At 34.1% G+C, this 11,194-nt stretch overlaps 1 protein-coding gene across 2 annotated transcripts; it reads left to right on the forward strand.

The window, feature by feature from the left end:
- The first annotated feature begins 4,420 nt into the window (after positions 1–4,420).
- On the forward strand, positions 4,421–10,754 carry ZCF125 (P-loop containing nucleoside triphosphate hydrolases superfamily protein). 2 transcript variants are annotated; one of them, XM_011001605.1, is made up of 18 exons: positions 4,421–4,609; positions 4,696–4,785; positions 4,858–4,976; positions 5,055–5,168; positions 5,273–5,354; positions 5,453–5,520; positions 5,609–5,686; positions 5,791–5,933; positions 6,017–6,119; positions 6,241–6,321; positions 6,422–6,490; positions 6,572–6,631; positions 6,719–6,871; positions 7,456–7,749; positions 8,263–8,349; positions 8,927–9,085; positions 9,178–9,447; positions 10,144–10,754. In XM_011001605.1, exons 1-18 carry the CDS (start codon positions 4,456–4,458, stop codon positions 10,579–10,581), a joined length of 2,562 nt encoding a protein of 853 aa, XP_010999907.1. In that variant the 5' UTR covers positions 4,421–4,455; the 3' UTR covers positions 10,582–10,754. The 2 variants fall into 2 exon arrangements, with proteins under 2 accessions (XP_010999907.1, XP_010999908.1); XM_011001606.1 differs by having other exon boundaries at positions 7,462–7,749.
- Positions 10,755–11,194: the final 440 nt, after the last annotated feature.

Genomic DNA, 11,194 nt, shown 5'->3' on the forward strand with positions numbered 1-11,194 from the left:
GATGGAAGCTTATAGAAAAAACATACTGATGTCTTTCTATCTTTGAAGGGTTGCCATTCCACACGAGGAAACAATAAAAAGGACATATATTTCGATGATTGCGTGTAAGGTACTGTGTGAGGATTTGCCTTTTGGTCATATGGTAAGGTAAATTATGGTAATTGTTTTAAAATACTATATAGTTTTAATCAAGTTTAAACTTTATTGTTTCTATTTTTTTAATTAGATAAATAATGTGCTTCAGCATAATGTAATAATGAATTTGAACAAATCACAAGTCTAGATAGTTTTTCGAAGCTAGTATAAATTAAAACATTCTTAATATTCTACCCAATAATTTATTTATTTTTAATTCTTTTCGTTCGTAAAATATCAAACTTCTACGAAGGGAGACATTTATGTCTATCCACCTAATTTGTTAGCGTTTGTTGGTATATTAGAACTTGTTTTGTGCTTTAAAAAAAAATATTAAATTAGTATTTTTAAATTTTTGAATAATTTTAATAATTTAATATAAAAATATTATTTTAATTCATCTTCAATTAAAAAAATCCAAAACTTACACTTTAAATATATAGTAAAAAATAGAAAAGACTTGATTGATGGATAATGTACCGATATTAATCGATTACACCAAAAGAAACCGATCATTTGGCACCATTCATCGTGACTTCACTATATCAGAGGCTTCGAAAGTAAAAGAAAAGGTGTTCTTAACCCTTTAAATATTACAGTATACAAAGTTAGTGTTAAATTAGCTGACGAGAAAACGTGTTCTACTAAAAATGAAAAGGAACTTCATCGTGCAGGGTCTTGGAAAAGTTGTATTCTCCTTTCATCAACCGAACTTTAGAACACAAATGGAGAAGATAAAGTGATCATATCACAACGTAACTTTAGCTCCCCTCATCCCTCTCTTTGTAAATATTACTTTCATTATCAAAGTTATTAAAATCAATTCAGTTTAAGCTAAGACTACTTGGACAATGGTCAAAAACCAACTTAACAATTGATTCTAAAAGTAAATAAGATGTATTTATCAATTATATTTTATAAAATAACTACCATCCCATTTAATAAAAAATATTAAGCATGAAATGAAGATTATGAGATGTCTCAGATATACATAAAAAAAAACTTAAAAAAATTTATTTATAATTTTATAATAAGATCAAGTTTTTATTTATCTTAAATCGACTCTGATTCAGTTTGGTAATAATTTTATCTCAAATCTAAATTATTAATTGAATGAGTTAATGTATCAAGATAGAAGAAGGACGTGGTTTAATTTGTATATATATTTAAAAAAATATAAATCTAGATTTTGAATTAATTTTAATAACACCCTGGATCAAGCCCCGTTTTAATGACATTGTTCATGAGGACGTAAGATGTGGTGAATCATCCACCATAGCTCTAGGCAATCGAAATGAAGGGTGCTGCTAGGCTACTAGCTAAAGCACGCAGCAATTGCTGTGTGGCTCGTTTAAAAGGCAAGGTACAATATGATTCTAATTAATTCGATGCATGTGTTCGAAAAAAGAAAAGTATTAGATTCCAAATTCCTACGTTCCATGAGAACGATTCATTACGTTACAAGTGACACACCACAAGCCACTAACTTAATTATCTAAAAAAATAATGAAAGCACATATCATATATATTGACTGAGGATGATTCATTACGTTACAAGGGACACACCACAAGCCACTAACTTAGTTATCTAAAAAAATAATGAAAGCACATATCATATATATTGACCAAGCTTTTATTAAAGAATGTGTTTTGGTATAATTAACTTTTGAATTATATGTGTATATATTGAGCCATAATTTAAAAGTTTTTTTCATAAATAGATTATGAGAAGTCCAATAAAAATGATTCAAAGTAATTTTTTAAAGAATGAATGTGGTGATAGTTATAATTCATAAATTACCATTTTTAACTTTTGTTTACAATAAAAATTTCGACTGAAGTATATATATAACAAATTAACTCTTGATTAATTAAGTCAAAAGTTATTTCTAATTAAATATACCTGTAAAAAAAACAAAAACTTAAACCAACTTATAAAATTTATATGAAACATATAATCTAAATCATGTAATAATTAATGACTCCTGCAACATCCCCTTTTTATACTAAATTAACCATTCTTCAATGGAGATTTTCCAAGCTAAAAATCATCACGGTGAATAGCCTTTAACCTTCCTTAATTTTGGCCTGCATCATCCCCTTCATATAATAAAACATTCTACGTGTGAGATTTTCCAAGCTAAAAATCATCACCATGAAAAGCCTGCGACCTTGCTTTTAATCAGTGGCAGGAATATAAATGCCTGCAAGGATCTGTAGCATTATATAGCAAGAGAGTCTCAACAGGGCAGGATGGGCCGGGCTGTAAATAAATAAGGGGAATATTAGCATGATTTTGTTAGTAATCAAGGGAATATATTAAATTTCTGAACTTGGAATTTTAATCGACTCAATTAATATCATAATATTGTCAGACTTATAAACATTTAAACATTAATATAGAGGGACACGTTTCTTTGTTCTTTCTATTTTAAAATAATAATAATTTTTTCTAAAACTACAATAAAAACATAGAAATAGATTTATTCAATTTCTATCCCTTATATTAAAAATATTTATGTTTCTTTTATATATTATTTTTATTATGTTACTACACTAACCAAATACAACCTAACTTGTCTTTTTAAATAGTAATATGGATCTTCTCGTACCCCGCTTTTGTTTGTAAGATGGATCTTTGCCTGCCAATTAAGTTGTTTCCTGATTTGAGATGATTCATTCCTCAAAAAACAATGGATAAAAAATCCATCCTTCCTGCAAACTGAGTCAATGCATCATATTGTGCTCCTGAGAACTTTATTAATGCATTTGCAATGAATACATGCATGCCGTCAAAAAGTGTCTCACAAAAATGGGCCCTTCTTGTTCTAGGTGCAGGGAAGGGGTTTGGATCATAAGATTTGTAGTCCCCATGAAATCATCAAAGCAAGTGTCATTGTGGATAAAAAAGACATTGAAAAAAGCAAATTTGATTATACAGATCAAGTACTGATCCCAACTGCTCATAGAAAAAACTGAAAAAAGATGAAGGTTACGTTTTTCTTAGCCTGGCCAATCATGAGATCAATCTTTGGCATACGTGTGGTCCCATGGTTGATTCCTATTTACTTGCGATTGTTCACTCGAGTTCAAAGCAAAAAAAAAAAAAATGACTTGTCACAGGTATCTTGTCTCCCTCCTGCCTCTTTCTTCTCTTGCAAGGTTCCTCGAGCTGCAAAGAGGGGGGAGGGGTGATTAGTGATCATCGTTGAATTTCTAATTTAAAGGGCTACAAAGCATCTTCTTCTTTTCTTAACAACCTTGTTGAACTTCATCGATCACTGATTTAAAAGGGCTACAGAGCTTGCTGAAATTCCTTTTGACGAGAATCATGGCATCCAGTCAGGAATGGACTGCCCGAAAGGAGAAATTAAAAGAGAAGGGGGAGAGGGGGCTCGAGGGATCAGAACTAGTGTAGGATCTGTCATGTCATGTGACTCATTTCCTATTGTTTTCCTATGGATATCGGCAACCTTTTTCCCTATTTAAGATATTCCGTGAAGACTTGGATGAGTTGAAGATGTGGTAATCAAACAATAAAGAAGACGAAACAAAATGGCAAAAGGTTCTTGCTTTTTCCTTCGAGAGGCTCTCCAAGATCGATCGATTTTGGTAGCAAAAAGAATACTACGTGCTCGATCCATCTAGTATTTTGGAATAGTTTTTCAAATGTATATATCAACTATTCATGGAGCCATTCCAATTGACAATGGATCCTATATATAAAAACTAATTTAGGATTCATATTGTTTCACATACTATATTTAATTTAAGTGCGAGAGATTATTCTGCCTCCTTCGGACCAAATATATTTACTATTTAAATGGTAAAATCATTGATGATAATTTTACCCAAACTCTATAGATATTAATTGAAACTCTATAAATATTATCAAACTCAATTAAGATCCAAACTCAATTTATATATGTTAAAATATATGCTATTTTTATATTGAATAATAATTATTACTCCTATAAAATTGATATTCAAGAGCCAATAAGCGGGTATGAATATCTCATTTTTGTATTTCATAAGTAATCTGCTGGATATAAATATAATAGAGATCGATCCATTCCATCCTAGGTAAAAGGGCCTTTATATATGGGCTCACATAACATGGAATTCATAAGAAGCTCCATTAATAATGGCCCAATTATTAATATGGGCCTCCACGTCTAGATCCAAAGTTACTAGCCCAAGACAAACGTACAATCGCCTCCAGGGACATTTCCGTAATTACAAATGATTTTCAAATCCCGACAGTCGTCAAAAGCAGCTGCTCATCCCGCCCGTAAACAAAAATCAAATCAGAGATAGAAAATGGAGAAGATCTGTGTAGCAATTAGAGTGAGACCACCTGTCACTGTATCTGAAGACACCACCATCAATGGAACCTACTGGAAAGTGGAAGAAAATCGAATCTCTCTTCACAAATCTCACGGCTCTCCTATCTCCGGCGTCTCTTATGCCTTCGGTACCTCAATATTCTCTCCAATTTCTCTCTATTTCCTCTTTGATTTCTGTATTTTACTCACTGATTTTTTTTTTAATTTTTGGTAGATCATGTGTTCGATGAGAGCTGCACAAATTGTAGAGTTTACGAGCTCCTTACCAAGGATCTCATTCTTGCTGCCGTTGACGGTTTTAACGGTATGACTTATTAGAGCTTGTGTAGTTTCAATAGTTATTTAATTTGATTTTTTATTTTATTTTTTAATGCAGGAACGGTGTTCGCTTATGGACAGACTAGCAGTGGAAAGACGTTTACGATGAACGGTTCTCAAAACGATGGAGGAATTATTCATCGAGCTGTTAAAGATATTTTTGAAAAAATTCACATGGTAATGACTGCAAGCATGCCGTGGCTGCTGTGTTGAGCAAAATTTGAATTGATTGATGATATTTTTTTTTTGAAGCAGATTTCCGAGAGAGAGTTTCTCATAAGAGTTTCGTATATGGAAATTTATAATGAGGAGATTAATGATCTTTTTGCTGTTGAGAATCAGAAACTGCCAATACATGAGAGCTTGGAGGTTGGATAGAGGCTTTGGGAATTCTCTTACTCTTTTACTAGTTTCCTAGCTTGTATAATTCACTGATTTTAATTTTTTGATTTTCTTTTTGTCTTTGGTTCTAGCGCGGCGTGTTTGTTGCAGGACTAAAGGAGGAAATTGTGAGTGATGGTGAACAAGTGTTGAAGTTAATCGAAGGAGGAGAAGGTTTGAAGCATAATTCACTCATAGCCCTTGTTTTTAAAACTTTGTTTTGGTGATAATGTCTGTGTGGTTACATGTAATTTGAAATTTGTGCACTGCAGTTAATCGGCACTTTGGCGAGACGAACATGAATGCTCGAAGCAGTAGGTCTCACACTATTTTTAGAATGGTAAGAAGTCATTGACATGATTAAAGATGTAGTGAGATACAATTTCTTTGATGAGATTTACTATCAATCTCGAGGCTGTGTGTGTCAGGTGATTGAAAGTAAGAGGAAGGATGCCAATTCTTCTAGTGATTATTCGAGTAGTGATGCTGTCCGAGTTTCTGTGTTGGTATGTAATCTCTCACATTTTGCTGCATTGAGGATAACACTTTGAATTATACAGGATCTGTTTTTTCTAATTTTTACATGCCATTTTGTGCTGTGTGGAAGTAGAACTTGGTAGATTTAGCTGGATCAGAAAGGATAGCTAAAACTGGAGCTGGTGGTGTACGTTTAAAAGAAGGGAAGTATATTAACAAGAGTTTGATGATTCTTGGTAATGTAATAAACAAACTAAGTGAAGGTGCCAAGCAGAGGTAATTGCTGCGCTGGAAATTTATCTCTTTAATTAGGTTTTATTAGAGCTGTTTTTGTTAATGTTTTAGTTTATAAAATACAGGGGGCACATTCCTTATCGTGATAGCAAGCTTACTCGTATACTTCAACCTGCTCTTGGTGGAAATGCCAAGACTTCAATTATATGCACTGTAGCCCCAGAAGAGGTAGTCATTTATTTGTTTCCATTGGATTGTTTATATTCTATTCATCGCTAACGGTTCCAGTTGGCCCAGCGTCAAGTTGAGCCTTCTAGGTTAACTGTATTTAGTTTTTGTTGTTTTTTAGCTTCACATTGAGGAAACAAGGGGAACTCTCCAGTTTGCTAGTCGAGCTAAGCGCATCACCAATTGTGCCCAAGTGAATGAGGTATGTCTGTTGTTTTGTAAAGAGCATTAACCATTTTATCACCTTAACTAGAGTAGGTAACTGGGTTCTAATATATTCATTCCTCGTGGTCTTCTTGTAGATTTTGTCAGATGCAGCCTTGCTGAAGCGGCAGAAGTTAGAGATAGAGGAGCTGCGTAAGAAACTTCAGGTTATGATTATGCCATGTTCATTGTAATTTCTACATGGTAAAGATTTAGATATTATTTGATTAAGTTAAATACTTCTTCAGGGATCCCGGGCTGAAGTACTGGAGCAAGAAATTTTGAAGTTGAGAAATGACATGCTGAAGGTAGATTCCACCTCTAACATGATCTGACCATTATCATGAACACCGCTCATAACATGTGTTAATTGAGCTCCAATTTAAAATTTCCAGTACGAATTGGAGAGAGAAAAGCTTGAGATGGAACTGAAAGAGGAGAGGAAATCACACAAGGAACGTGATCAAAGCATCAAAGAGCAGCAGATGAAAATTGACAATCTCAGTACCGTTGCCTCCTTTTCAGATAGTGATAGGAACTCTATCCAGGTATATTTCAAGCAAAGCAAAACGCCATAATTTCTCGGTACTTTTGTCCAGCAGAGGTCACTAGACGGATAGCATAACCTTCTTTCTAGTACTTCGATAATGGCAAATTGGCAGCAGATACTGGTTTTACCATCATCCACTATTGGTCCATATCTTCTTGCTGTAAACAAGAGTAACTTGCCCTGGTTCTTGGATTTCTCCGTCACTTATGCCTATTTTAGTAATGCAGCATTTCAAAATTTTCTGAAAGACAAATTTATATGACTATTAGCATGAATTTTAATGAAACATCTGAAGAATGCCAAAGAATAGAGTGATATAAAGCATACACCTGGTGCAAACTGATCATGTACAGATGTAAGCAAGATATGTAACCTCAAATTTGTTCCCTTCTGGTCTTCTATAGTCAAGTTTTGCGTCGCAACAGTCATGGCAAAGAATATATATTTATTCTATTTGTATTCATTTAATATATTTCATGTAATCATTACTATTCTTTCTGTGATTTCTTATGCATTAACAAAAACTTCTACTCATCTCTTAGGTTACTGATATTCTTATAATATAATAACTACTGGTGGTAGGAACAGAATGCTGGGAGACAAATCCTCAAGGAAGAATTCAGTGGCAGCAACAGTGTCTTCAAAAATGATGTTTTCAGAACCCCTACATTCAAGGCGGATTCCAATGCCTTTGTTGGCAAACGGTCCAATTACTCCAGGCTGCCTGATTTCAGTCCTCTACCAGATAACTATAGCAATGTGGCCGATGAAGACACATGGTTGAAAATGAACAAAGGATTCATCGCTGACCTTGATTCAATTCAAATGACTCCTGCAAGAAAAGTTCAATCCTTTCCTTTTGGTGATGTGACTCCAGTAAGTTTATGTTCAGTTTTTAATTTGCTCAGTCTTGTTATCTGCAATTGCTACTTGTCCCTTTCCTATGTGTTAAACTAAGGAAAAAGCCTGAGATGAGAATATCAAGGATTTCCTCTTGAGAACTGATGTTCACCTTTTCTAATTCTTCTATATTTTGGTCTAATTCATTTTTTGTTTCAATTGTTCGAAGTTTTCTTGTTTGCATGTGGTTGTTCGTCTCTCCATCGCATTCATAAACCATATAAAAAAAAAAACAATGTTGAATTAGAAGCTAAGGGTTTCCATCTTTGGTAACTTAACAGAAATAAATAAATAAAGCATACATACTGACATGACCTTTATCAAATTAGTCTTCTAGTGTTCTGGCTTTTTCAAACTTTGATATTGCTCGTTGAATGTGATAAATTGCTATGATAGTGATACCTTTATATTTTTCAATGTTTAGATAATACTAGTAGCACTATCCAGCCACATAATTTTTTTAATTAGACTCTTCCACATCTCTGCCAGGGTTATTCAACTGAGGATTACAAAGTAGAGGTCCAGAATCTCAAAAGGCAACTAGAACTTGTCCTTGAAGAGAAGAATGAACTAGAGGTTTGCCTTCTGCTCTTGCCCTTTCTCAATTTTCGATTTCATACATTGGTGATAATTCAGTGAGTTAGCTTGATATTTGAAAGAGGCATGTTCTTGATGACTGTATTCAGTTGCTGTTGTTTGTTCTCCTCAAATAGTTCCATTTCATTGGGCACTTTTTTATACAGTACGCACCACTACTATCGGTAACTATGATGTAAGAAGGCATCTAATGTGCAATTTATGACATAGGAACGTGCAATGACGACTCTTTAGTGTGCTTGTTTTTCATTTTTAGCTCATTTGAGAATTAGAAGAATAACACTTCTAAATTCTCGTCCACACACAAATCTTCCATCTATTTCTGGTATTAGCTATGCATTGATACCGGTAGAAAGCTTTCTTTTCAATCTGAGACCTCTAAATAAATGCTGTTTCTAGGTATACGTCTTACTCTAAATAGGAGAACTCTTGATATCTCTGTGAATTGATGGAACGTAGCAAAGTGTTTTTTGCTGATCATGCTGTTCAGTTCTGTCTATTTTATTCTTCTGGTGCAAGCATTTAATCTTAATGTATTGCATGCATATGTTTGCAGAAGAAGCACTTTGAACAATTACAGTTAAATGATCATTTAATGGGGGAGATATCAGAACTCAAACATGAAGCGGTGGTAATTCGAGAAATACCTCAAAGACTACGTGAATCTATGGCTATTTGCAGAGACACTTACAAAGATGTTCTGTTTACGTTGCAGGTGACGCTCTGCATTTATATGCCTCTGTCAGTTCATATTTACCGATAGCATTAGATTAGTAAAATGTAATTTCTACTTTGACATCTAAACAGAATTTTGTACCTGATGGAGACTCTTCAATTGGAAAATTCCTATCTACCACAAGTGAAATTGGCTTAACCCTTTTCTCAAATTTGGAAAAGCGTTGCTCTATGTCAATGGATGATCACAAATCTTTTAATGAGAATGATTCTCTGGTCCAAGAAAACTGCGAAGTGCTTTCTGAAAGATTGAAAAGCACAATTACATCCCTGGCATTAGCAGAAAAACTAGCTGTTCAGAATAAAGAAGAGAAGAATTCAGTATGCGGCTCCACTTATAAGGTAGCTGCCTGGTCACAATCATCAAGATATCGTTTATCAATCATGATTTTATTTTTCATCCTGATGTTTGGATATATTGTTCCCTCTTTCAGAATTTCTATCATTTAAACTGTTGCTTGTTTAGCTATTTAATTATATGACAATACAATCCAAAATAAACATAGAATTGTATTTGGGTTGATCTTCATGTCATGGCAGTATGGATGATATTAGAGACATTCCAATAACCATTTAAATAACTCAAAACTTGTCCTTTTCTAGTTCTGAAAATTCTTTCGATGTGCATTTGAATGCTAAGTGTGAACTTGCCAGTCTCTGACCAAAAGAAGAAGATTCATATCTAAATCTGATGTGTTCGTTTATCTTGCCTCTAAGCCTGTCTTTTACTCTTCCGACGATATCCTAGGTGCTGCCTGCATTTTAAGATATATATATACACGTGGGGAGTTTATACATGTAGAGAGTTATGTTCCATAGATCTTATGTGTAATTCTTACTTGTACAGTGAATCAGTTCTGTTTTTTCTGTGAAGTCCACATGATGCATGTTGTCAAGTTCCAAGGTGTGGCAATAATGATCCTTAAACCATGTTTAGTGTATGCTACTTTACAATGAAAGAACTGCATGTGTATCAAATCATACATCATTCAGGTCACATTACATTGTTTGAAGGTTTAGTTTTGAAATGTGATAAAGGAATGCACTCTGGGAGAAGAACCTGCTTCTTGGAAGGAGGGACTGGGCACTGAACTTAGTGCTATCAAGGAAAAACTCCAAGCCTTGGAGAGAGAGTTAGAACATAATAACCAGCTTCTGAAGGATTCAAGAGAAAGACATGATACCATGGAAAGAGATTATTGGCTTTTGAAAGAAGAAAGAGATTCTTTGCTTGAAAAAGTCTCCGAGTCATCTCAAAACCTAGCAACGGTTGCCCTTCAAAAGGAAAACATTTTGAAGGATTTAAACATTGAAGTAGAGAGAAGGGAACATCTCGAGAAAGAGATCAAACAATTCAGTGTTGCTTTTGCCAGTCGGCAGAGATCCTTCCTGTCTTTCCAAGGTGAATTTCTATCTAAAGTTGAGAAATTGAGAGCCCAAAGTCCAATTGCAGCATCCGAATCTCTTGGGTGTTGAAAATTCAGTTTCGACTGCTTGTTAGTTTATTCTGTATTTCACATGGTTTTCTGTTCATGTTGCTTCCCATTTACTTGCGTAGATTTCTGTCTGTAATTCTACATATGATCTTTTGAGTTTGGATGTCCTAAGGAACTAAATCATGCAGTTGCGAGAGACATTTACTCAGTTAACCCTTGTTACAAGGCCTAGCTTGGCATGGCGGGTCAACCCGGTAACCCACCATCCTGAGACTTGGTCGGGCCATAGCTAGTCGGAAAACCATGAAATAACATTGTTTGGGTTTTTTTTTTCCTTAAAAAAAGGAAGTTAAGCTTGGATTGATCAATTAACTTGTGTATCAACTTATTTAGTTCTTGGCATAGATAAAATATTTGACCTACGATTTAGGTTTTGGGCTAAGTCAACTTCTGTATCGAATTATACAATTATATATTGTAGGTTAATTGATACAGGTCCATATCTGCGTTCAGAAAATTCCATTCACCCAATTTAAAGGAAATAGCCTAGACTACTTTCTAATAAATTCCCCGTAATAATCTGAAAATGAATGCCTTGTATCAATAGATAATCTGAAATGGAGGATCGAATTATTTGTGCATAAGTATTCTAT

Source organism: Populus euphratica, unplaced genomic scaffold (assembly GCF_000495115.2).
Source record: "Populus euphratica unplaced genomic scaffold, PopEup_1.0 scaffold267.1, whole genome shotgun sequence".
Classification (NCBI taxonomy): domain Eukaryota; kingdom Viridiplantae; phylum Streptophyta; class Magnoliopsida; order Malpighiales; family Salicaceae; genus Populus; species Populus euphratica.

What these genes read in the sequence shown, in the direction of transcription:
- ZCF125 (XM_011001605.1), top strand. Translation starts at nt 4,456, where the DNA reads ATGGAGAAGATCTGTGTAGCAATTAGAGTGAGACCACCTGTCACTGTA. An exon ending in GCACTGTAGCCCCAGAAGAG is followed by an intron (nt 6,120 to 6,240) that starts GTAGTCATTTAT and finishes GTTGTTTTTTAG; the next exon opens with CTTCACATTGAGGAAACAAG. An exon ending in AAGAGAAGAATGAACTAGAG is followed by an intron (nt 8,350 to 8,926) that starts GTTTGCCTTCTG and finishes ATATGTTTGCAG; the next exon opens with AAGAAGCACTTTGAACAATT.